This window comes from Cavia porcellus, unplaced genomic scaffold (assembly GCF_034190915.1).
Source record: "Cavia porcellus strain 051 isolate PalLab524CR breed Dunkin Hartley unplaced genomic scaffold, mCavPor4.1 scaffold_33, whole genome shotgun sequence".
Taxonomy (NCBI): Eukaryota; Metazoa; Chordata; class Mammalia; order Rodentia; family Caviidae; genus Cavia; species Cavia porcellus.
In genome coordinates, this window is record NW_026947516.1 from 3,223,939 (window position 1) to 3,251,909 (window position 27,971).

The 27,971-nt window shown below is 37.8% G+C and overlaps 1 protein-coding gene and 1 non-coding gene across 5 annotated transcripts in view; one reads left to right on the plus strand and one right to left on the minus strand.

The window, feature by feature from the left end:
- Nlgn4x (neuroligin 4 X-linked) overlaps positions 1-27,971 on the minus strand; it is a 360,846-nt gene that overhangs the window by 122,393 nt on the left and 210,482 nt on the right. For all 4 annotated transcript variants that reach the window (XM_063242985.1, XM_063242988.1, XM_063242987.1 and 1 more), the window contains exon 5: positions 7,488-7,640. In XM_063242985.1, the coding sequence (XP_063099055.1) occupies positions 7,488-7,640 (153 nt within the window). The remainder of the gene's footprint in view (positions 1-7,487; positions 7,641-27,971) is intronic.
- On the plus strand, positions 13,002-13,132 carry LOC111754835 (small nucleolar RNA SNORA1). Its single transcript, XR_002789510.1, has one exon. It is a non-coding gene; the product is annotated as a small nucleolar RNA SNORA1 (small nucleolar RNA).

Here is a 27,971-nt window from a genome sequence, read left to right on the forward strand (position 1 = left end):
ATCTCTGTCCTTGTCTCCACTGGCACTGAGCTTGCTTCCTGCACCCAAAGTGGTTTTGAATTTGTGTCAGTTCTCAAGCCTCAGCCTCCCAAGAGCTGTGCCACCAAGCCTGGCTTAGATGCTTAGAGAGTTTCACCCTGGTAGATAAGGTGGGTGTCGTGGATCCTTTAAAAGAAATCTTTCATGAAACATTAAAAGAAAGGAAAAGAGAATAAAGAGACCTTAGGAAAAATAACTAACTAAATAAATTAATTATAAATCTATTCATGGTGGCAGAGACTTGTAATCTTAGCACTCTGGGAAGCTAAGGTGAGAGGGTGGAATGTTAGAGCCTAACCCAGAACAATTTACAGAATTAGCAAGACTATGACCAATTTTTTTTACAAATAAACGATAATCAATCAATAATCAATGAAGACCCTGAACTGAGTCTCTAGTAACGCGCGCGCACACACACACACACACACACACACACACACACACACACACAGAAACAAACTAGAATAAAACGGTGGAGATATCTCCTGGAAAGCTACATCCTTGACTCTCCAGTGAGAGGAGGAAGGGTGGACCATCCACTGCACAGGAAGTAGACACAGACACTGGTCAGCGGGCTCGGGCAGACCTGCTCCAGTGACCCATAACACTCTTGACGATGTTCAATCCTTCCACAGCAATGCTTCACCTGGGGAATGCAGATTGTACCTGTGCAGACCCAAATGGTTCCCTTCTGTGATTTCCAGACATTGTCCAAGGACTCACTTAGTGATCACAAGCAGAACAGTGGGACAATTCAGGTGGATGGCACAGGGGTGTCCCAAAGTCCAGCAGACCCACCATCCTTTATAGCAAGAAATAAATACCTCGTCAAGGAGACCTGAATAGAAATTGTTTGCAAAGCATGCATAGGCCACCAGCCATCAGCCCTCCATGTGAAACACTGTCTATATTGTGCACATGACTGCGTTTATGTGAGATCATTTCGGCATGACAGTCATCCTTAAGCCTCCAAAGCACCTAAACCGGTTTGCACAATCCATGACCTGAAAAAGAAACACAATTTCCAGAGGGCACGGGCCAGCTTTCAGAATAGCGATGTATTCTGAATCATCTTGGAATATTTTCACAATAGAAACCAATGTGGGAAACTGTTTTCAAAACCATAAACCCGTCATCCAATAGGAAATCCATTCGAGTTGCTGGATCATTGAGCTCAATGGTCTCCATTCATGGGTAACACAGAGCAGGCAGGGAAGGAGATGAGAACTGGTCACTAGGTACCCAATTTCCTCATGAAATGAGAATGGAAGGGGGCAGGAGGAATTCAGTGTGTCCAGTGTTATTGGTCAGGCTGATGTTACTATGATTTTGCATGATTGATATTGCTTTCATGAAAATGAATCTCATGACCATATTGTACCTGGTTCAATCCACATGTCCATGTTTTTCCTGTGTGGGGGATTATAGAAAATATTGTGCAGAAGAGATATCTGGTTTATTAACACATGCTGGAGTTTAATACTTCATACCTGATAGTGAGAGACAGTGCTGGAGGTAAGTGGTGAGAGCCAAGCTTTCAGCTTTGTTTAGACTCAAGATTGAATCCTACCTCTGATTTTCAGGAGAGCTGTTCAAGCAAGACTAGGGCTCAGTATTGAGATGCCTTCAGCTTCTCCTGGGTAAGACTTGATGGCTCCATTTAAGGGAGTTTAAGGAGATTAAGCAAAGTAACTTTTACAAGATCTGCCTGCTGGCTAGGGAGCAAGTACTCAATGATATGGCCCTAAAGCAAATGGTTATGGCTCTGTAAAAGCCACAATGAATTTGAGCATCTATAAAGTATCGATTTATAGGGTAGTCATATTTTGTGAGCGAAGCTGGAAAAAATTCTTTAATGACACAGAATTGTTATAGGCAGCTGAATGAGACAAAAATACTAGGCAGTCAGATAGGGCTTGGCTCTCCATCGCCCCCATGCAGAGGACCAGATACCTTGCAACTGTGGGGGAGACAGATATCTCCTGCTGTGGGCCAGACCTCAACATAAAGGATACAGAGAATGCACCCACATACTTCCTAAGGATAAGCACCAGGAATTGATATTCTAAATAGCTCTCCATCACCCTGAGGAAGCCAGGAGTCACCATCCCAACCCCCTACACTAAGTCACTGCTCTGTATGTATGCCTGCTTACTAGATGACTGGCTTCCCCATTTATCCACGATGTAATCAATTTTACCTGAGCAATTAATCTTTCTGATTGTCTACAGTTCTTCTCCATCTCCTGCCCACCTTGCCGGTTCCCATGTTCTCCCCACCTGGAACGTACCTCATGATTTTGCTCTATAAAAGTCCCTAGAAAGAACAGGGTCCTTGGCAACCCACTAGGGGACCCCTTGTGTCTCTCTCAGACAGAAGCTTTCTTTCTCTCAATAAATAAACTCAGTTCTTAACCTCCACTGTTCCTACAATTGAGTCTTCGATTTCAGAGAACATGAATTTGCACTGGACATATACCAGGTCTGGAGTTTCATTAACCTACAGCAGAATGAGCCAGCTTAAAATAGAACCTCATTCAAAGTGGGCCGATTTAATTGGGATTCAGGGAACTGACCCATACACAAATAAGTTTGAGTTATTTCTACAGAAAATAATCATTAGGCACATCATTCTCTAGTCCATCAAAGGTCTTTTGGTCATCATTTTAAAAAGTAACAACAAAAACACTAAGGTAACTAGATTTATGTCAGGACATCTTATGGTGAAACACTATTTTGCTTAAACGGTTATGTTTTGACCTGCGCTGTTTTGTGGTTATGCCCTCTTTTATCTCAATCCCGTTTTTTAAATTATTTACTTTTTTAATCTTTTTAATTAAGGGAAAAATAAAAAAAAATAGCAGGATATATTATAGTAACCCACTTTGATTTCCTATTAACTTGATTTGAAACCCTGTGTTGCTCTCACTATCCTGTTTTGACTGATTTTCCTCTATTCTGTTTTGCTTGATCGTACCAAGTTTGAAAGTATAGGCAACAACTGTGAAGACAATAAGATTCATTGTGACGCCCATTCCGGTTGACTATTATCTTCTTTTAAAGTCCTGTAATATCTCCAATGTTTTGGTTTTATTCTTTACTGTTTTGTTCAATTTTTTTATAACTGATGATATAGGCAATTCTTTTTAAGATAGCAAGAGGCATTATGGTAACCATTGTTGATCACCTTGTATTTTGTTTTTACATTATGTATTATGTCCATCCTTTTGAGTTGACTGACTCTGTTTTGTTATGTCACATTTGGTTTTACTCTCTTCAAAAAAAAAAAAAAAAAAACAAAAGTAATAAGAACTGTGGGAGTAACAAAACCCAAAATGTGTAATTTTCATTTTACAAAAGAAAGGAAAAGAAAGTGCTCTAAAGGATATAACTGCATGTATATTTAAGTGTATAAGATAATCATATTACTGAGTTCTGTTGGATCACTGAACAGAACTGTTTGCACTCTCACTGTTTGAAAGTCCACTTTATATGCTTTAATTTTGTAACTTGAACAACTATTTCTAAGATAACAATATGTAATCTATTAACTAGTGATTTCCTACTGTTTATTTTTTCTGAAATTCTGTATAACTTGTACCCTTTTTCTGTTTTTTTTTTTTTTCTTTTTCTCCAGAAATAAAATTAAAAAAAAAAAACAAAAAAAAAACCAAAAAAAAAACACAGTAGAAAATACTCGAGTTACTTTAATGCTAGGGGCAAGGTCTGGGAAATGATAGGGATTCTCTATTGACCTTAAAAGAATGATCCTGTTTGAGCTCTGGGTTTAACTCCCACTGGGGATTGTTCTGGGCCTGCATTGTCTATGCTGATCTCTAGTTTTCTTTGAAGTAAATGATGCATACAGATATTGTGAGGGGGAGGAGAGGGAAGCGCTTGGCATGGATTTGGAGGCTGAGAGGCTGAAAAGGCTCCCACCCACACAGCTCAGGGGGGCACCGCCCTGTTTGCTTCTGCATAGAAGAGCTGGATGCATCCTGGGGATAGAAAACTTACTGGGTTATTAGTAAAGATCGGTTGCTCCACAACTTTAGCTATATATTCCTTCCTTTTGACCAAACTATGTAGCTGAATTAACAGCAATGTTTACAAGACAATCACACTGTAAACATAAGCACGCTTGTTCAATCACTTCTAATCTGTCTAATAGTAACTTATGCTGATTTGCCCCCAGTTACCCAGGAGGATCCCTGGTTATTCTTAGCAGATTGGAAACAATCATATGCATGATGGGTCGGTTAAAAAATAATGTAGTTACTGGCTAGCAGAGTGGTATCTACCAGCCTTTCATACTAGAAAATCAATTGTAATGATCACCGGAATTATTGAAGTCTAGAAGTACCTCTTGAGCATTTATTTTTAACTAAGATTATTCAGTTCAGACAACGATCATTGATAGTTTTTGGTTATGGCAAGCACAAGGCCACTTGAAATAACACTGATGGTTCAACAGTAGTACTAACCTGATGTCCAGCTATATGAATAATTAGAAGGTGGTTTTACTCATGGGCTATAAAAATGTCACTTACATGAATCCACCAAACCTTTTCAAAAATATTGAAAATATACTTTTCATTGATGAATAATAGCATATAGTACAAACTTACGGAATTCAGCATAATGTTTTGGACCTGTGCATGTCAATACCATAGAATAACCTGTACAGGCAGATAAGGCCATAACTTTCGGTTTGAAAGGAGAGGGAATCAGGAAGGTGGTTGATTCTCTGAATGCCGTGAGATAGAAACACAGAAGGAGAAGATTTTCTCACCCTAAAATCTGTGTTCTTTCCACTTCCAGATTACTGCTATCATTTTTAGCTCAGTTCATCTCTTTAGCTCTCTCTTGTGGGTAAGAAGATAGTTTATCTCCCATAAAATGTCAAAGATGACCTCAAACACTTTCCTTTCCTTATTCAGGGAAACAATGAACACGCACATTGACTGCACTAAACAATTGGAATAAACTGCTGGCTTTTGGATGGCACTCTTTCCATTTCTATTAAGATCACCCTGTGAAATGATCATGCCAGGTCATCATGTCCTATTTTATTTACGGATTGACCGATTCTTATGCTAAGCATGAACGCTACCGTTAAGGTGCATCCTTGGCAGATGCCGTGTCATTGAGACACTGCTTTAAACGTCTGGGTAGCAGAGGTTTGCAAGTTATTTCTCGGGACTGATCATAGCCATTTCCTGTAACCAAAAAGAAAAGCGTAAACATTGCCCAAACGCTGCCTGAGAAGAAAACAGAAAATGCAGGATTGGTGGCAAAGATAAAGCAAGTCACATTGGAAAATCTCTGGGCTCCCCCCAGTCATCTGCAGAGCTGGCACATCGCACCTCATCACATAAAAGCGAGTCTGTGGGACTCTGAGCTTTGTCACCCAGACTCATCCACGGAATGCAAATAGCCCGGCATAGACGAACTCAATCGCTTCTTTTACATCCTTGTGATCGCTGTCACAGCTCAGTTATTGCCGTTTCTTTTCAAACTCCCAGGAGCAAAAAGTACCCTTCCTGTTTTTTAACATGTTTTATTTATTTATTTATTTATTTATTTATTTATTTATTTATTTTTGGTTTGTTTTCCTCATAAAAATAGGCTTATCCATCACAGGTTATTTTGATTCAAGAATGAGCAAAACCAATTAAGGAATCACAGTACTCAGCTGCTTAATGTCATTTGGCATTAGACAGAAAAGGAAATGAATTTCTCTGAGAGCCGACCCTGTAGTAAATCTTTCCATCACTCACAACATTTTGTGATTTTTTAACCAAGGCAAGGCTGTGTTCCTTGGCGATGGTGCTTTGAAACACTTAGGGGACTCAGTTTCCCAAAGCGCATTTGAAGTGTGAGTCATGGGGCCTTTTGAAAAGAGCGTGTGAGCAATGATCTCACACAAAGTTTCTTGCCCACCTCTGTCGTAGAATGAGCCTTTTGTGAAGCATCAAGCAACACAGTTTCCTGTTGGAAACACAAGTCACCAAAGCAGCAAGCCAGAAGTCTATGAAAATACTCATACAGCCATTCAAAAGTTAGCTGGAATTGTCCCAGCTGGGCTTCCACACAGCTCCAAAAAATGCAAAATACAGAAAGGAAATAAAAGTTGAAAGACTAAGAATCTTGACACCAAGTACATTTTTTTGGCTTTCTCCTTCAGCAGAAAAAAGCAATGGGAAATGCTCAGTGCTATACCAAGTTTTCCAGAGTCACAACTGTAGGGACACTTGAGTTTTGTATTTTCAAGCTAGATTTCCAATCCATGAGGATGAGCAACCTTACCACCTCTTGGGGTCTCTGATGAGTTGGTTAGTCTCCACACAGAAATGAAAAAAGTCACTCAACAGGAAACTAAATCAGCCAAAGGGAAACAAAAAATGTGGGTGGTAATAATTACTTATTCAGGGGCTGCGGATTTAGCTCAGTGGCATAGGCGCCTGCCTGGCAAGCACTAGGTTGTGAGTTTGATCTCCAGTACTCAAAAAAACATTATTTATTTGGAGGAAACAATCCCAGCCACATTTCCTGTTTGACTAGACTGTACCCATCTAATTCAGTTCACATTTTGTAACACACCATCGCGATTCTGTGCCTTGCACATCCTTCTATCTTAGTGATATGGTTTAAAATGCTACTTTCTGCACTGTTTGAAAGTAATTTTTGCTATGCAAACATGTGATTCTTGCATAAGCCTGTAAATATCTTTGTTGAACTAGGCAACAGTTGGCAACACCCTGGAAAAGGCCAAATCTAGAATTCCTTCTATCAATCAGTACGTAACTTTCCAAATCACAGTTGTAAGAAAATGTAGCAAATATCTGAATGTTGCATTTTCTTGACTTCATGCCCATTAACCATGTTGGAATACAGAGGCAAATTCAGTTAAGAGATGTGTCATCCAGTACAAACACAATCACAGCGTCACACCTGAGATTGTGAAGCTCTGACATACATACACAACTAGCGAGAAAAGAAGCCAAAGTGCTTTCCTGCACATAAAATGATCAGTACTTCTGCTCAGCGAGAGAAAAAAACCAACATCCACAGCTGTCATCAACTATTCTATAACCGAATCTGGGCTCATGATGCAAATCTATGTCTCACGACATGTGTTCAAGAGAATACTTCCTTGGATTAGAGCTCCATCCTTTCTGGATGTCTCTGCGGGCTCCTTTGCCTTGAGGAGGGATTTGGATTCAATAAAAATAAGATGACAGTGCTAAAAACCCCAAATTGTTAAAACAACAATAACAGCAACCACAGAAACATTGGGAATTTCCAAAGAAATCACGAAAAACAAGGTAGTTGCTCAAGACATCACCAAAGTACAGCAGGATTTTCCAGGAGCTGGAGGAACAGAGCCACAAAGCCAGCAGGTAAAGGAGAACTTTCCCTGCATTCTTGGGGGAACTAAGCGCTTACCTAATATTCCCAGGCGGTAGTTAATGGTGATAACAATGACATTCCCGTAGCTGGCTAAAATGCTGCCGTCGATCATATTCCCGGTGCCCTCCATGTAGGATCCACCATGGATATACACCATCACTGGCTTCTTACTGTTTTGATCATGGATATCTGGAAAAAAATTCAAGTAAGGACACACAATAAAGAATCACACAGATGACAATGCTCCCGGAGGAGCCAAAGAACCTCAGTGATTTTCCTGGTGTTCACGTGAATTAATTGTATTCATCGCTTTCGTGGTACTGGGGATTGAAACCAGGAGCTTGGCACTGAACTACAGCTAGACTTTTTTTTTTATTAGATTAAAACATGGGCATGATCCAGCCACCAATGAACAAATCAGACAAATAGATACCAATTGTCCTGCCTCAGCCTCCCAAAGGGTTGCGATTACATGTGTGTATGAACACATTCAGCTCTTTCTAGCTGCTCACCTGAACCTAGACTATCAATGAGGACACACAAAAATAACCTGTCCTGGCCAATCATCTTCCCATGATTCCAAACAAGATATGTAAACTTTGATGTGTGACTGTAACCAGGTGATCCATTGTTTTATGAAGAATGTAATTCTTTGGAACATACTTGGAAGGTAGTACCTAAGGTTGTTATATTTGCTAGTCAGGTAAATTATACTTTGAGAAGCAAAAGACTGTGGGATAATATTTCCCCTTGAAATACGTTTCCCTCTCTTTCTGTTTAAATGTGTATAGAAAAAATTTTTTTAAATGGTTTGAGATAGAATACATATTCTCCAAATTTTGCTCAAACCTTGAAATATAGTTCAAATCGAAGAAGCAGATGGCTTCCTTGACAAGATATCTTTTGGTCCTCGAATAAAGAAATGAATGGTAAATTATCTTTAAAAATCAAAATTAATGCAAACACTGATGCCCTGTTAACTTGTGAAAAATTGTGGAGTCAACACATAAAAATAACAGTGAAATTACAGACTTAATATAGAACAGATGACCCTTTTTAAAAAAAAATGCTAAAAATTATCCAAAGGAAAGAATTTTTTTAAAAAAGGTCCAAATATCTTTGTTCTATTTTGTTGACTCAAGTTGTCTCAATATATTGAAGTGACAAAAATAACATTGTCATCCTGAATTATGGCAAGAGAGATCAGACTCAAGATGCAACCAGGGTATTGTTTTATGTTTGCATAGGGAACATAAACTCCCCAGTGCATTTGTAATGAATGAGTATTTCTCATGGTCACTGTGTTATTTTAATGAATGAACAGGTAGAAAGAGTATTTTACAATGGTCTATGTGGACAGAAAACCCAAGGCCATCTGTAGGACCTTTGTCTATAAAGTTGTGTTTATTTAACTTGCTTGGTATGAGCCAGTCTAATGACTCTCATTTGATTTTTAGAAAGACTGACCACATCCATATTAACACTGATGTATGTGTATGAGTTCAGACAATTTAAATAATTGTAATGTTCGAAGACACCTCATGTATCTTGCCTGTTTATTTTCTCTCTATCTATCTTTTTTTGTTCTATTTTGTTTAACACACAGGATTACCCAGGAAACATCTCAATGTAATTTCAAATAAATGAGGTGATCTTCATGAGCGGTGGAATGTGATAAGATCAAATGGTGACCATCATTTCTTTCCAGAAAGGAGTTTTAAGGAAATGCATCGGTGTGGCAATGATCAGAGCAAATGATCATGACCATTTCTTTGGAGGTGGGAGAGCACGTCACAAAACCCGCTGCTTACAGTAATGCACAGAAAAAGAGCATATAGGTTTCTCAAGTCATTGCTGATACTTAGTGGAGAGCAGAAAAGCATTTTAAAAATTTTCTCATAGAAAATTTAAATATAAGGTAAAAAATCCTTGGCATTAGAGATACATTACTCGGCTATTTCAAATTGTGTTTGTTTTTGGAGGGAGGATCATTGTCTAAATAAGGAGGGATACTTTGCATAATGTTCTATTTCTGGCTCTTGATTTGTGCTTTTTGAAAGTTTTATCACTGTCAGCTGTCAGCTACTAACTTACGGAAAAGAGAAAGAAACTTTCAAGCATTGATGGAAGATGTTTGCTTGGAAAATAACTCAGGGTAATTCAGCATACTACTCATGAATCACACATAATTTTCTCTAGAACAGGAAGAAGGAAATGTCAAACGCCTTATGCATTCAAACTTGAAAGAAAAATATATCCAACTATTCCTGAATAAAAATTAGATGGTATTTTTAAGGTTATAAGGTGGTTTTGCAAGAAAATTGTGAAAACAGATACTGGTCGTCAAAGCAGACATCATGAATACAAAGAGCAGAGTGTGTTGCTCAGTGTTGGGGATATCAGTGTTGATGGGGGCAAGTCCACCTGTTCAGGCAGGTGTAGATTGCAAGACTGTGATGCCATTGGAGATCACTTAGGTAGCATTTGGGGCACTGATACCACCTAGGAGTTTAGAGATCAGGAAGTATAATGCTGATAACATTAAAAGATCAGAAGTACAACAATGTTGGCAAAACCTACTTTCCTGAGAGAGTTTATTTATGTCATAAATCATGGGATGCACCCAAACTGGAAATTGGTAAAAAGATACTGTCAGGAACTTCAAAAGGAGTGAGCCTCAAATTGTTTTTTCCCTGGAAGACACAGGAGTTCTTCAGGGTTCTTACCCTTTAATGTAAAGAAATGAAATTCTAGACATTTTGCTGGACAGGTTGGGGGGAAAAAAATGTTTTGACTCACCCTGTAAGCCAATCCAAAACGGAAAGGCTCATTACCATATTCCCATATTTTTCTGTTAAACCATTTATTCTTTGCAAGCGACTCAATAAAGTGTCAGAATGGGTACCACAGAAAATCCACCTTTTAAAGAAAAATCTTTTATGATTTGTGAAAAATCGCAGTTTTGTGAAAAATCATTTTACAATTTGAAGAACTTCAAAGGCAATATAATATTGCCAAAAATATAAGCAAGCCAACAAACAATTAATTAATAAATAAAAAGGTTTGGGGATATTTTCCAGAAAGCTATGGTAAAAACAAAGCAATCCATAGAGGTACCATTCAGGTCTGTCTTGCTTGTTTTGATTTTGCTTGGTACCAGCGATTGAACTCATGACCGTGTGTTTGCAAAGCAGCTGTTTATGTAGCTGAGCTAAACCTCTAGCCATGTTTTTAATTCGTGTGATATGGGAATCTGTTTTTAATTTTTTCTTTATATTCTGCTAAAAGGCAGCCCTAAAGGAAAAATGTAATGTCTCATTAACATACTCTTTAGTGTACGTTACTGTGAGTAGAACCTCTGAAACCTTAAAAATCAGTCTAGAGAGAAAAATCAAAACAAAAAGAAATCTCACATCTCTTCCCCACCCACCGAATACCCTCATCATTAATAACTTTTGATGAATCTGTCCAGAAGAATGGAAAAAGAGGTTCCAAAACATAGTACTCACAAAAGAAGATTGGGAAGAAAGGAAGGACATTATGCATGCATGTTGTAAAATTCCATTTTCTCGTCTTGGGATCAAGGCAAAACTTTTTTTTAAAAAAGTAAAAAAGGTGGGTATCTTTATAAATTGCCTTTTTTACTTCTTTACGACTAGAAGCAATGTTTATTTTAACTGTCCAGTGATTTCCAGGCCTCTACACGGTAACTGGAATTATAAAGGACAGTGGTTTTCAAAAGAAGGGAACAAAGAAACACACTAGTGTGTGTCACTTTTAAGTAAGGGTAAGAAAACAAAAAAAGAAAAAACTAGTTGAAATGGAAAAAGTAAGAGACAAATAAAATCATGCACCAGGGTCAAGCTTTGAAAAAGCAAAAAAAAAAAAAAAAATACCTTCATCATCCCCACGATCATTACTGGTTATATCATCCGCGATTCTCTTTCTGTTGGCTCCTGGGGTCATTTGAACAGGAAAATAAAGGGGGGGGGGGGAAGAGAATTCAAAAACAGTGGTTTTGCCAAAAATCCAGAAAAGAGACAGATATTATCCAGTAAAAGAAAAAACAAAAACAAAAACAACAACAACAAAAAAAAAAATGTAGAAGAAGAAGAAGAATGTAACACAAAAAGCTGAAGTCTGTTACATTTGGTTTTGGGAAAAAAATGAAATACAGCAGTACAAAAAGCATAGGAACATAAACATATCAAGAAGAATAAATGCAAAATGTTACTGGTAAAAATTATTAGCTATTCTGTGAAAATGTCGTTTTGGGGTTAAAATGACACTGTTGCAAAAAAAAAAAAGAATAAAAAGAAACTAAAAACTAACATGAATATTTTTTAAAAACAGAAAATAAAAATACTAGAAAAGAGATTTTGCATATTTTTCAAAGAAATATATATGAAGGATTCAACGGCTTCCTAATTTTAACATGTTATAATCTAAATGAATTTTTGAAACGGCAGTGATACATTTTGGTTAAGAGAATCCACAGCAAAATCAAAAACACATTGAAACACTACAAGCATCAGGTAATTAAACGGCATTTTATAAAACTGACATTGGTGTCATGCCTGAAAAACAAAAGATGCAAAATTTCCTTAAAATTTTGGATATCTTTTATATTAATTAAATCATATTTCCCTTTACCTAGTAGTTAGAGAACCACCATGCCTGATACACTTTATTCTATTAAAAAGAACTATTTGTGCAAAATGTATACAATCATGGTGAAGCACTGCATACCACATTTCCATGTTTGACACAGTAAATATTATTGGAAAAGCATTGTGTGAATCTACAAACAAAATTGGAAGTCACCTACCTTGTTTGATTCTGAGATATCTGCAGGGAAAATTCAATGTAATCAAAACATCAACAGACTCTTAAATCATTCCACCCAACTCTCTTAAACCCTTGGTATTTATTTCCCCATTTTGTTTTTGTGTTTTCCAGATAGATATGGCTAAAACGCTGAATTGTGAGTGAACTCCTTGTGGTTGGTTGTTGCAAACACCTTCACCCACTTTTTTGGGCATACTCTGTATATATCCAAATATCAGTAACTTGAACACTGTCAATCAGCTACTTCCTACAAGGCGAGGATGAGAAGAGTTGGTTTAATACACAGTGAGAAAATGTGCGAGCCAAAAACAGTCTTCATTGACGTGTAACGCACGGGAGCTTAACGATGTTGTGAAAACACAGTTTTGAAATTGCTACTGTCCTGTGCCACAAAGGCTCCATGCTACTGATTTTGTGTGGCTCCAAATTGGTGAGCAACCAACCAGACCCAGCTGGATGGGTAGAAAAACATTGCAGAGTTTCTTGATTTTTCTGGTTGGAGCCCTCAGGAGGAGGACACTCACCACGAAACTTTCCGTACAAAAGTCTTTATGGTGGGGTGAACCACCTGCATGGAAGATTGTCACCTACCAGAAGGTACGCAGGTACTCCACATGGTAAACCCCAACATACACTGATGAAAGATGAACTTCTGCATGAAAGGATGAATACATGAATATGATCCAGGAAAGGGAAAAACAAAGGCTCACACCAAATTACGAGGGGCACTTTTGAGTGGAGTCCAAAACTGGTCAGTGTGCCTAAAACCCAGTCAGGTCATGGTTGCATCACAGCAAACATTTACAGTGGTGATGATGAGACCCATAATATTTTGCCTAGTAATAAAAATATTGACTTTTGATATCATAAATAGATGATTAAGGAATAATACAGAATCGAGATCATGTGAAATGCCAGTACTATGTGAAATTCAAATTCTAGACTCCTAAAATATAAATTGGCCGAAGAAATTTGGATGATAAAATCCCAGGAGTTTTGAAGTTGTGGCTGTCTATAATTCAAGTGAAGAAAAAAGAATTGTGGCAGCCGGGCGTGGTGGCTCATGCCTATAATCCCAGCACTCGGGAGGCTGAGGCAGGAGGATCCTTGTGAGTTCGAGACCAGCCTGGGCTACAAAGTGAGCTCAAGGCCAGCCTGAACTGCATAGTGTGAGACCCTGTCTCAAAAAAGACAAAAACAAAAACAAAACAAAACAAAAAAGAATTGTGGCAAGGAAACACTGAATTAAGCACCAAGTTGCTTCAGAAAGGTTGATCCCAAAGACAACCTCATTAAAATGTCCTTGATGAGTATTAAAGAAATCACATGTGAAATTCCTTAAGTAAAAAATTCCCTAATTAAAAAAAAAAACAGAAAGAGGGAAAAACAAACAAAAAGCTCCTCATTAAAACTCACTCATGCCAAAGCCTTAGGGTATATCTTGATATTGATGTCACTTTTATATAATTATTAGCTCGTTATAGAAATTTGTACTGGTGTGAAGCAGTTAAATGATATTATAAAGTCTAAAGAGAAAGAATGTCTTTCCCAAAGAAATATGCAAGATGAATGGCCCGCTCCATTGCCAGTGCTTGTTAGGAAACAAACCCTTTTCAAAGGAGGTCTTGAAAACACTGTAATTAATTCCTAGAACCAGAATTTGTGTTTCTCTTTTACATTTCCATAGAAACTGAGATAAAATTGAGAGCTAAAAGAGGCAACATAGATCACAGAAGATGTGTTCTCGTGATTACCTGTTTCTTTTCTATGCAATGTGATCCTGTAATATTTCAGTATCTTTCTTTATTGCAGTATCTCAGAGATGGTAAGAGGTGTTGTTCAAGGATCACAAAGTTACTTTTTGACTTAATCTAGCATCCTTTCAGGTTTGTGAATACTCTACCCTTACACCTTGGCTGGTCCAGCCTAATGATCTGGCCTGTGCCACAGATCGCATTTTTCTTCCCAAGTCATTGGTACCAAAGTTGATGGATTCAATATCACTGCACAAAATTTAAAGGATTTGGGGCAGTTTTTGAAGATGTGCTTGGAACACATTCCCAATCCATCTGAAAAAAAATGTTCCCACATCGTATAATGCTTTGACAATTTTTGCAGCATTATTTGCACCTGGAAAGGAAGTCCCATCCTCAACAAATCACTGCCTCAGATTCTTTACCAAAGATGTTTGCTAACTAAAGTGTAAGGTTTATGTACTTTGCAGCATTCTTCTACAAAACTTACTCAATGAAATGCACAAAAGAAAAAGATCTATTCAAGTGTAAAGACTCAGTGATTTTTACAAATGTATGAAGTTGTGTATCACTGGTGTAATTCGATTTGAGAATATTTTCACCACTTTCCTAAAATTTCTTTGCTAATTTTCTTTCTTTCTCTCTCTCTCTCTCTCTCTCTCTCTCTCTCTCTCTCTCTCCCTCCCTCCCTCCCTCCCTCCCTCCCTCCCTTCCTTCCTTCCTTCCTTCCTTCCTTCCTTCCTTCCTTCCTTCCTTCTTTGGAAAATTTGCTTTTTCTATTCATTTCATAAAAGTAGACATTTGTGTAGTGAGGTCTTTTATTTCTGGAACTTTTATTTAACATTTTCAACATTTTAACATTCATGTTCACAATATTTCCTTCTTTCCCATGGCTAACAAGTTCCCTATCCTAAAGGTGGAACACATTTTCGTTTACCTTTTTGTTTCTTGGTGGATGTTTGTACGATTTGTACTTGTTGGCTCTTAGGAGTAATGCTACTGTGAATTCCTGTGCCCCAAGTGTGTGTGTGTGTGTGTGTATGTGTGTGTGTGTGTGTGTGTGTCTGTCTGTAATATGTATGAATATGATTGCATTCCCCAAGCATAAATACCTATAAGAAATTTATTTGTCATATGACAAATATATTTAAAGAATTGGTTAAAGGTTACTATTCGAAAGCTCTGCATGTATCAATTCAAGTGCCGAATGGCAAAAATAATTGCCTACCTTCAAGGTGGAGCTTTGGGAAGATGAGTAAGTAAGGGGAATCTTGCAGTCATGAGTGGATAAATTCAGTGATGAGCTTATATCTAACTATGTTGTTAGGAGACAGGTAGAGGTGCGTCTCTCACAATGTAGCCCAGGCTTCTCCACTCCAGCTCCTGATATGCACCTTCCCTTCCTGATCACCATGATGTGAGCAGCTTTCCCCAATCCTCTTCCTGCCTTGGAGCCATTCAGCTTAGACACAACCTTTTAAAATCTATAAACAAACACAAGGCTCTCCTCCTGCGAGTTGTACATGGCAGGGTTTTTGTCTCAGCAATGAAAAATAAAGAAAACACTACATCATTTGAGATTCCCAACAGCAGTATCAGGGCTGTGTCTTCTCTAAACCCTCCCCAAGATGTGTGGGTGCCTAATTTGTCACAGCCATGAGTGTGCAGTAGAAACTGGGTCCCTCTGTGATCTCAACTTGTATTTGGTTAATGAATGATGATACTGAACACTTTAGCTGGCATTATTATCTTTTGTGGGATATCTAGTCAATAGATAGTCTAGTCATAGATTGTGTCTATTTCCACAAAATCTGCATTTTCAGCTAGTTACGGAATTCTAAGCGCTCTTTACAATTTCTAGCCAAAGCCCTTTTATCATCAATGTTAGGGAATCTTTTACAACCCATCTTATGGTATATCAAAGGTGTCTTTTTTAAAAGAACAAAATTTCCATGGGACAGGTCCAAACTGTCTTGCATGAGCATGGTATTTCATGGAAGGCACAGAAAAATAACTAGGTTGATAGAGTGCTTTTCTGATGTCACCTATACTGAACAAACTGACCTCAGAGTGGAAATGCTCCCAGATGAGCATGAGCCACACTAAGAAATTATGAACAAACAAAGATGCTTTCAACGAGAATTATGGTTTTAAAACGGTTAGTTTTGGGGCTGTTTCTTATGCAGCGTGAGCTAACTGATACATCACCATGACATGGTTTTGTCACATCAAATCATCAGGAGTTTTGGACATTTTTTTGTTCCATCATCTTGCAAAGTACAAATTCATGGGACCAACTATGATTTATCCTTTACCTTAAATTCTATGTCCTTGGAAAGTCATTCTTCTCTGTTTATAATAGTCTACAGCTCAGTAGAACTTGGGTTCCTCTAGTGTTCACTGAAGCTAGCATTTTCCTTCTTGCTTTTTTTGTGCTAAAATATGTTTTGTTTGATAACTGATTACTTGTGAGATTGTTAACTACAAGAAAACAAAGTGTGGTCCCTTACTATTTTTTAGTCATATTATTCTTTAACTTGTAATTACTACAAGACTATCCTGGCACTGATGCATAGGACATTAAGTATACAGTGGCTGATGGCATAAATGATGGTTTTAACTGTAACTTCATTCCTGCAATCATAAATGAGTCCTAGTTATCCAGAGGATAAAGAACCATGATAAATCTATATGCAGAGACCCAGAATGCACAAAGCTTTCTTTGTTCAAGTTCACAAATACAAAGCTACATGTTCTTATTTCATACTGAGAAGAGATATTATATTACAGCCAGTACCACTTGGAAATACAAGGCAGTTTTCTTATAGCGTTTAAGAGTTTTATCATTCAGTTTACCTTGGATTGACATTTGAGTTAAACAGAATACAGGAAAAGCAAACTCTACACCTTTTTAGTTATCAACTGGTTCAAATATGTTTCATTGCAGTAATGGAATGACACGTTTTTCTGTGTATTGTTTTATTTTGTCTATCTGGAGTACCCAGAGAATAAAAATGGGAAAATTTGTTTCCATATGATATTCCTAGAACTATGAAGTACAGATTTCACACTTTCTCAGGGCATGATTGAAATAAATGCAAATGCTTTACAGGTCTCCTGGCACAAGCCGGTGTTTCTCATTAAAATCAAAGAACTCTTAATTTTATGCTATTCAAGCCCCCCCCCGCCAGCTTCTGTTACAGAAATACTTCTGTTCTTGGAAATAAAAGGCAAATCTGAATAGAACTACATCTGTCTTCCCATTTCTTAGAACACTTAGCTAATAAAGTCTATTACCTCCCAAAGAATCTCTAAGAGCTTGGTACTGAATCAGTTCACTTCAAAAGCAAGGACATTTAATACTGCATTTTGGAGAATATTTTTTGTGCACCTATTACCTAGAAATTTCATGTTTAAAATGAAATTGGTTATTGCCACGAGATAATTCTTGACATTTATCTAAAACCCAATGAATTCTGCATTCTATTTATTCTTCCCTCTTAGCAAAGAAAAACTGGAGAAATTTTAATTCTGCTGTCCAATTCTAACTATGATGTAATATCTCCTTTTCTAGGCAAGACTGTGACTTACATGTAGAATTTCCATTTGCATTTGAAAGTTTAATGTGTGGGGAAAATATTATGAAGGCCTGATTGCCATAGGATAATCCCCTTTGTCATGTGACCGACAAATATAAACTATTGAAAACTGAAAGTGATTCCTCTGTCTGCAGCAGTCAAATAAAGACTTTGCATTCTTGTGCATGTTTCTGAATTGGAGACATATGTCTACATATTCAAACAATTAAAATGAAATTCACCTGTATTTGCACATAGTCATCTGCCTTTACAGTTTCTCAATCTATTGAGAAAGAAGAAAATATTTAGCTCCATTAGAAGTCTCAGAAATGCAGGATCACACCTATCCTTCCAGGACCCAGGGGGCTGAGGCAGGTTTGTGAGTTTGAGTCCAGCCTGGCCGGCTCTACAAGACCTGGTCAGAAAATGCTGTATTAGTGTGTGAAACATAAGCTTTAACCAAAGATTAAGAAATAACCTAAGAAGCTGGTAGGGTAGTACATAGCTGTAATCACAGCACTCATGAGGCTGAAGCCAAAGATTTGCTACAAACTCAAGTCCAGCATGGAACACATAGCAAGATCTTGACTCAAAAACATAAAAATCTTAGAAATTTTAACTTAAGAACTATAAAGCTATTCCAAGTTATGTAACCTACATTTTTATGCCTTATGAAATACTCTGGTTGGCCCAACCACAGCTATGTCTCTTTCTACTGTGTTGGGAAGAAAAAAAGGTGTCATCATATCAATTGCAGAAATATCAGCGATGAAAGATACCTCAGGCCAATGGCTCTTTAGATTGTTTTTGGCATGATTGTTTTTATATAAAATAATAAGTATGTATACCAATACAATTGGCTCAAATAATCCCCCGCCCTTCCTGATGAAATATTAGACTTTTTCATTTTCTAATTGTTATTTGGGCAAACAGAAAGCAAATGGGAATAACAACCCAATTCAAGTGAAACAAAGCAAAACAAAACAATACATTCATTTTAGATCATAAGTATATCTCATGACCAGAGGTCACGGTTTAGACCTAGTGTGCATCCCAGAAGCTTAGTACGTTCAGAGGTCTGGTTTTTGGATGGTGATTGCATCACGGAGGTACAGTCTTATGGATGAGTTCATGGTTGACTGTACTATTAGGTGATAGGAGACTGATTGGATGTGGTCACCGGAACATATGACAAGGAAGGATGTGTGCTGGTACCTAGCTTTTCTCTTTTGTCTCTGATTCAAGTTCACCGTGGTGATGAATGTCTTTACCCCAGCATGTCCTTCTGCCATGATGTGCCTGCCTCGGATTCAGCTGATCATGAATGGAAACTCCAGAACTCCAGAAACCAAAATATACCTCTCTATACAGTTGTGAGGATAAGCTGTTGACTTCCAGAAATGCAAACTTAAGACACCAGTTACTTATAACTTATTTAGCCGCATTTGATATTTTATAAATCAAAGAATTGCAATAGCTTTACCTTAACATGGAGGGAAAATTTTTTTTTTCTTTGTCTTTTTCCTTTTTATCGGTACCAGGGATCGAACTCACGACTGCCTGCTTGCAAGGCAGGCGCTTATGCCGCTGAGCTAAATCCCCAGCCCGAAATTTATTTTCTTACAGGTACCACTATTTTGCCTATCCATAAGGGAGAAACTAATATTTTTTTGAAGTAACTAATAGAACAATCACAATACAAAAATCAAAATAAAGGAAGCCTCAATAAAGGTTATGAATTACCTAAAGAGTTTGTGGATTAAAAATAAGACTATCAATGGAGACAACTTGAGACTATCCTTAGTGAAATAAATAAGAATCATTTTTATATATATCACATTGTGTTTCTAGTGTAAAAAGTAAAAAGAAATGCAGGAGTAATAAAACCCTAAATGTGTAATTGCTATTGTAAAAAAGAGAGGAAAAGAAAGTGCTCTAAAGGATACAACTGCATGTATGCTTAAGTGTGTAGGATTGATAACCATATTACTAGGTTTTTGTTGGATCACTGAACAGAACTGTTCACATCTCACTCTTTGAATGTCCACTTTGTATGGTCCACTTTTGTAACTTGAACAACTATTCTAAGATGACAGTATGTAACTTATCAACTAGTGATTTCTTACTGTTAATTTTTTTGCAATTATGTATTATTTCTACCATTTTTCTGCTTTGTTTTCTCCACAAATAAAAAAAGGTTATCATAATTAAATTCTAAACAGTAAACACAAAGTGATTGGATTCAATCTAATTATCAAGAATTTTAGGAATTAAGAAGGACCTAAAGCCTGATAATGGGGTGCATGCCTGTCATACGAGCACTCTGCGAAACTGAGGCAGGAGGGTCTCAATTTCCAGCCCAGCTTGGGCAACTATAGTGACTTAGTAAAACCTTATCTCAAAAAAGAGAGAAAGAAAGAAAGAAAGAAAGAAAGAAAGAAAGAAAGAAAGAAAGAAAGACTTGATGCTGTAGCTCAGCATGAGGACTTAGGATTTATTCTATACTACCACATAAAGAGAAAAAAAATATTAGACACATATCCAGAAAAATTTTTAGGACCTTATATCAAAGTTCCTGATTCTAATACTGTGAATACTATCTTGCATACACTAAGCAATTAATAAGTGTTGGTCCGCATAATAATTAAGAGTGAAATTATGGACAGTGGTATAGTTCTCTGAATATTCTCCAGCCATTACTGTATCTTTCCTCTACCTGGACTGTGCAGATAAAATACTCTTTTACAAGCATGCGGTTCCTTTAAATGCATCTTCCTGGAAATTTACTCCTGACATTTGAAATACTTTGAATGCCCTGTCCAAAGATCAAAGATGGGTCAGGTTCCTCTATTTCCAGTCTTTGTTCCACTAGTTGTGTGTGAGTGTCTTTGATTATACTGTGAGATGCAAGTCAAATGACTTCACATAGCAGTGAGTCCCACAAATAAATAAATGAGAGGTCGTAGAGCTTTAGCGCAGGGCTGTATGGGTTGCCTAGGAGGCATGAGACATTGGGTTGGTAATGCAAAATATTATCATTTTTATTGTTACAGTGAGATAAGACACTTCCTATAGCTCAATCACAGATTTAGCAATTAATACTATCTCTTCTGTGTGACTGGTCCCTCCAATAAACATTTTAATGATTAGATTTTAGATTTGTTTTTAGATTTGTTCATCTTTGTAATTTTCAGATTGTACATGTGTTCATCTTTACAGTTTATGCATCAAACACAGCTCAGACTACGTATTCACTAGTTGAATCCCCTTTTTCTTGGTAGTGGGGATGGAAGCTATGAGATTGACACTGAGCTGTATTCACAGCCTGTTTTGCATATGTGTGTTTATGGAATGATTATTCTATTCTTTTTCAGTATTCCTCAGCACACTGCAGGACATAACAGTTACCTTCCTTGTGGGGCTTTGGTGTGTGACTTTAACACAGCTCTATGCTGTATTCATCCTCTTCTTCTCCTCCCCTCTTGCTTTTTTTGGAAAAGAGCCTTCTCTCTGTTTTCCACTGTCTGTCTTTAATTTTGCTCTTTGTTTATATCTTGGGATTCTCATTGAAGCGAAGTCATGGGATATTAAACCTTGTGGGTCTGATTTATTTCACTGAACGTTAGGATCTCAAAGTGACTCTGTTTTCTTACAAATGACTAACATTTATTTTGCATTAAGGTCAAAAAATACTCCACTGTGTCTTTATGTTTTAATTTTTAGAAAAAAGCTTCACTAAATTGCTCAAGGGTGGCTGGAACTTGTAGTCTTTGTGCCTCAGTTCTCCAAAGAGCTGGAATTATGAGCCTGCTCCACCTCGCCCAGCTCATGATGTGCTCTTTATAGTGCAACTAAAACCCCTCAGCCCAGGAAGCTCTCACTAAAGAAAGTTTAAAGAAATCTTTTTTTTTTACCTGATTACTTACATTAATCTCCCGACTTGGATTCCTTTTCTAGAGGAGCCCGGTGAGACTATGCAAATAACAACTTTGTGGATATTTTGTGTTTTATTTTTAATCTGGCAAATTTTAATTTTGAGGGATTTTCCACAGCTTTTCAAAAATATTTTATACTAGAGTCTTGAAGTCCAAACTGAGAATCTGAGAAGAAATGAATTATCTTGGCAAATTTGTTTGTTTTTAGTAAACTTTTTGTTTTGGGAGAGATTTCAATTTGTAGTTATCTGTGGTAGCCCAGAAAGCTATAACATGCATTTTACCTGATTTTTTTCTATTTTAAAATCTAACTTTAGTTAAGTCTCTTTGCTTTCTACAATAATCCTATGCAAAAATACTATCATTAAATTTCCTGCTGCACTGAGATGTCATTAGGTTATTTTTAAATTTTTTTTTAAGAAGGCAAAACAGAAAAAAGAAGAAATGATACAGAATTTCAAAAACAGGATGAAATTAGTATTAGCTAATGTACTGCATATTGTTATCTTAGATGTAGTTGTTCAGGTTACAAGATCCAGGCATAAGAATGATCAAAGCATCAAACAATGACAACACAAATTGTTCCTGTGAATGAATTAGCAGGGATTAGTGGTATAGTAATCTATCTTGTAAACATACATATAAATATGTATACCTTCATACATATAATATTTTCTTTCTTTTCTTTTTCCCTTATCCCAGTTTTTCTTTCTTTTTGAGCACTTTCTTTCCCTTTCTTTATTATATTATCCAAAGAAAGAAAAAAAAAAACCTCAAATTCTTTCAATAAAGAATGAAAGAAGTGAAATTACTACAGATCCTATGGAAATTCAGAAAATCATTGTCTTAGTTACTTTTCATTCATCACTGGACAAAATACCTGATGCCCAAAGTTGGGAAAAGAAAGGTTTATTTCTTACAGGTTTTGGAGGTTTCAGTCCATACTCAGTTGGCTCCGAGGCAGGGTGGCATGGCGGGGCCACAGTGCATGGCGGCTGCAAACAGCAAGCAGGAAACAGGCAAGAGAGAGAGACACACCTTCTTCCTGCGATTACATCACATCCTGGCTCCACCCCTAGGTGGGTGGAGCACTCACACCACCAATCCAAGCGCTGGGCAATGAACCAATCACAAATGCACAATGCAAACCGCATGAGGCCTGGGGGCCACTGACATAAACCAGGACAATCATGAACACCTAGTGTGGAAATCTCTACTCACATATGGTGGCATACACAGAGGAAATGGACAGATTCCTAGAAATGATTCCTAGAAATATGAACTACCAAAGCTGAGTTAAGATGTCCTTAGGGTTGACTTCCTTTTATGTTCCAAGATGTCACTGTACATTTTAATATGTGTCCTTGTACTTTTCCAAGCTGTGACCATTTCTGAGTCCTTTCTTGTTTTTGGTGACTTCTTACAGGGCTTTTGGGGAGTTCTTCTCAGGGGTTGGGTGAGCCATCCACACTCTGATTCTGAGGGTTGTTTTTCATGGTTAAGCTGCAGTTGTCAATTTCCACAAGGAAGATGGACATCAAGTGGCCTTCTTCTATCTCACATGGATATTGATAAACCACGAGGAGCTGGCTAAGTTTGTGTTTTTCTGCACCCTCAAATATATTGTCTCTCTGTTCCCCGTCATCTGATTCTACTGTGCGTGAAGGAATTTACTGTGAAGAGCCACGCCCTAGAAAAACAGATTGGTGCTCTATCTCCATGAGGAGGGAAGAGGTCTGTAAATGAATTGGATGCCTTCTGCATGGAAAATTGGTCTCAAGGCTCCTGTGGCAGTGGGAAGAGCTTCCACCACCATGGAGTTCTTCACATTAGCATTCTCAGAATTGGTTATGTTCCAAGGGAAGAAATGGAGGAGATGCACATGGAGAAATGGAGGTAGCTGCTGACTTGAAGAATTTATTCTGCATCATGAGATGGAGCCAGTGATGTTGACACAAGACAAAGATCCCATCAGAGAAGGATGGACTGGTAACTGATGGTCAGCTTAACATTGGCTGAACTAAATCAGCAAGGTGGTGAGCGCAGAGGGCCCACCTGAGGACTGTTGCCTGCATAAGGAGACCTGGAGACGAAGAATAGAATTGTAGGTTCTCCTAAATCCTGTTGCTTGGAGCTGTTGGTTTTCCTGGAGGAGCTTATCATGGAGGCTCCCTTGATATGAACTTGGCTGTTATCACTGGAGGACCTCAAGACCTTGTTGCTGAGAATGGCTGGGTTCATTTTAGGGGAGCTTTGGTCCTTACACTGAGCATTGCTTCTTGGCTTAGAGGGGAAGATATGTGCTGCTCAATCTCCAGGAGAAGATGTCATGCTGGCTTCCTGATATGAACTAGGTGTTCTCTCATCGGAGGAGCTCAGGACTCACTGTCACTGAGGATGGCTGTGGTACTTTTCAGGGGAGCCCTGCTCCTTATTTGGAGCATTGCTTCTTGGCTCCAGTGTAGAAGCCTTAACCTGCTGACACATATCCTTCACCCCATTGCATATATTTTGTAGCTTCCAACCACTGACTTTAGGCCTTTCCAGTGTAGATCTATGAAATGGACTTTCATGTGTCATCATCATGGGCTTTCAGCCTCCAGTTGGACTCTTGGGAGGCATTTTCATGGGCTCTAGGTCTTCAGCTGGATTCACGAAGGACGGCCATTGCCATGGGATACAGGACCTCAGCTGGATTTTCCTAAGTCTTCGGTGTTCTGGATAGATTTACTGCATTTTCTTGTATATAACTCTGGGTGATCATCATAAATAACTTTATAAATCTTGTGTCCTATAAGTAACTGTTATCCTTACAACCCCTGAGTACAACAGATCCTAAACTGCTCACTTTTCAGATCAAGAAGGAGCCTTTTGCCAAGAAATACTGGGGGCCATTCTATACTGGCAGGAAAAAAGATTTCCATTCAAGGATCCTGGTAGAAAACAGTCCTGGTGACCATCAGATTTTGGTCCAAGGAGATGCAAGTGATTTCTTCATCTATTAAGAGCACACAAGTAAATAAGAAAATGCCTATTTCAGGCAGCTGATAAATCTGTATTATCACCAGTCAAAATCTGTGCGGTGATTTTATATAGCAGCAGCAATAGGAAAATAACACATTCATCAGTTATTTGGTTATTTTTTATAATTTTTTAGATGGAATAAAACCAAGCGTTATAAAACATATTCAAGCCACTTGCAACAAAATAGCATAAGCATTACAGGACTTCAAAATAAGCTAGTAGGAAATCAACAACGGTTACCATAATGCCTCTAGTTATCTTCACTATAGCTGACATGGTAAAATCGAACAAAAGAAAACAGAGTACAAGCAAAAAAAAACAAAACAATGGACAGAATCCAGCACTTCGAAACAAGATAATAGTTATTTACATGAGTAGGGAATTATGAGGATGTACTTAAGACTCTGGCTTATAACCCCAAAGCACCATATTTGTGTGGTAGCTTAAATCATTTTCAAGGAAGGACATCAAGGAGTCTTTTCTACTTGGGTCAGAGCATCATGGATACTCTCATCAGTGTGTGTGTGTGTGTGTGTGTGTGTGTGTGTGTGTGTGTGTAGGTCTTGTGAGTGTCTCATTAGTACATTGTTATCTTGCATTGTGTGTGTGTGTGTGTGTGTGTTTGAATAGAGTTTCCTTGTTTCTGATTCCATTAAGTTGCTCTGAGCTGATCACCCCTACCTCCAGAATCATCCATTTCTCCAAAAAATTCTCTGGTTATCTTCCTCAGTGTCTGCAGTCTGTAAATGGGAAATTCACGGAAGAGAAGCTGAGGATGCCATATCTCAAGGCTGTAGAGCTCCTTAGCGACTTAGTTAGTGGCCCATTCTTAGCCCTACTGCAAATCCTTGTGTCTGTTGAATGCTACCAATGACAAAGTGGACGTGAGGGCATCGTTCTATGGTTCCAATGGTCTCTGCTCCACTTCAGTCACTTAACCATGGCAATGTGAATGACTCAAATGCAAATCTTGATAATTGCATGCAGGACAGTGATCTGAACAGTAAACAACGTAAACTCTGGGTAGCATTCCTATCACCCTCAGGGTTCTGAACTAGACCCCCGCCCAACTAGGAGAGAAAAAACTCCTCCAAAGAGATCTGTTATTCGCACCTAGAGGGGCAGGTATGACATTCAACAGGAAGCTGGTAGCTGCCCCACACAGCTCAACCTGAAAACAGCTGGTTCCACAAAAACAACGAGATGCTGTGTTTGCTGGCACCCCTTGTACCCAACACTGTCTATCACCTAGCCATAGAGCCCTACTCAGAGACTCAAAATTTTGCATCCCTCTCGGTAATACCTCGCACCCTACCTAAACACCCCTATACAAACATGCCTTCATCCCTTGCTCAGGGCCAATGGAATTTTCACCCTTGGCTGGACCACACCCGGTGTGCAATAAAGTTATCGCTGTTTCCTCCTTCAACCTTGCCTGCCTCAGTGGTCCCCACTGCATCTCAGTTTAGCCTAAAAACCACTACTTTAGCAGACACCACTGTAGGAAGAGTCCTTACAACACTCTGAACTTTTGTGGTTTTAAGATTCAAACCCAGAACCTAAACAGGCCACGGGCACACAATGGCATCTATTTATCAAACAGCTGGTGCTATTTTTTTTGACAGCTCTCAAATAAGGGCAAAAAGGATTTAATTTCACTTCCTAAAACAAAGTATGCAACCCAAGGATGATTATAGCTTTGGTGGTGATGATCCCTTTGCTAAAGAATTTAAGGATTATACCTAAATACCTCAGTAGAGGAAAAACGACTTGTATTCAGAAAAAAGAGCCATTCTTCTAGGGAATGTATGAAATAGAATTTGAAAATTAAAGTGTAATAGAAGAAATGTATCTTGAAAAATAAAGCATGGTAAATGCAAAGAGATTAATGAACCCAAGCAAGAAATAAAGGTGACATTTTTGTGATTAGACATGGTGATTTAATGTTTACAGCATTGTTACATAGATGAGGTTCATTTTATACATTGGATTGTATAGTCCAAAGTGATGAAAAGAAATATGTAAAAATGTGTTCTTGAACACACAATAGGATGATATTCATCCATATAAACACTGAAATCCCATCATGCCAATAAGTGTGAATGGAACTAGAGACCATAATTGTCCTGTGATCTAATCTGGAATAGAAAAACAAATCCTGCATGACCATACTCATATGTGAGAGTTAAAAAGTTTCACCAAAAGTAAGTAAAGAATAGAATAGTTTCCACTAGAGCCCTTTACTTTTAGGGGGGACAAATAATAAAGGGATGAATGAAAATACACTTAGGATGATAAGCACTAACGTTTTATGGTACAACACAGTGATGATCATTTAAAAGGTTTAAGTATATGCCGATTGTAGAGCTAAGCTGGGTGTGGTGATGCCTGCCTGCAACCCTAGCACTTTGGAGGCTGACACACAAAAATCAAGCAAGTTCTAGTCAGACTAGACTACATGGTGAGCTCATGAGCAGCCTAAAATTCATAGAGAGACACCGCCTCAAATAAAGTAGGAGAGACAGACAGACAGAGAATGAGAGAACCCACTGAAGGATAAAATTTAAATGGCTCCCAACACAAAAGTAAATGTTTAAGGACCGAGAAATGCTACTTACTCTAACTTGATAAACAATACTGATTTGAAGTAACATATGTATTGAATTTATCACACTGCCCCCTTTAAATGATGCAATCACTTGGCACTGATTAAAAAGAGATTTTCTTTAATAAAAATTGAGTGCAAATGCCTCTGAAGTCCTATTGTGACTCGGGTAGAGTAGTCCACTGGCAACAATAGAGGTTTGTTGTTTTTGGTTTTTTTTTTTAAGCACTGCAAGCGATTATACTCAAAGGTTCGGAATCTGTTGGTAATTCCATAATCGTGAAATAACACAGAGCTTTTAAAATCATTCAAATGATCCATAATTTGCCTCGATTTCAATATCCTTCTGTATTTACAGTAGCATTAGAAGGCTTTGTAAAATATTGCTGCATGGTGATTATATAACGGGCTTTTCTTTAATGAATGCTTTAATCTCATACACTTAATGATTCTAAGCCAATCATTTCATTCTATTGTAAATCCATAAAACATTGGCTTCTGGCCAAGTTGTAAGCTGAAAATCTCTCTAGGTGTTTACACGAAATCACTTCTTCTTTTAAACAGACATGTTATTTTAAGAGTGACACCAAGAAGTAATTGCTAGCTTAATGACTTCCGTTCTTTGATAATTATATGTAACTTCAAGTATTTGCAAAACACCCTCAGGTTAAGGATATTATTTTTCACTATTATTACTTGTAGTTGAGGAAAAAGAACATGGTTGAATTCAATAAAAAATACTCTGCATTGTAAAGAAGACTTATTAAGAATATGAC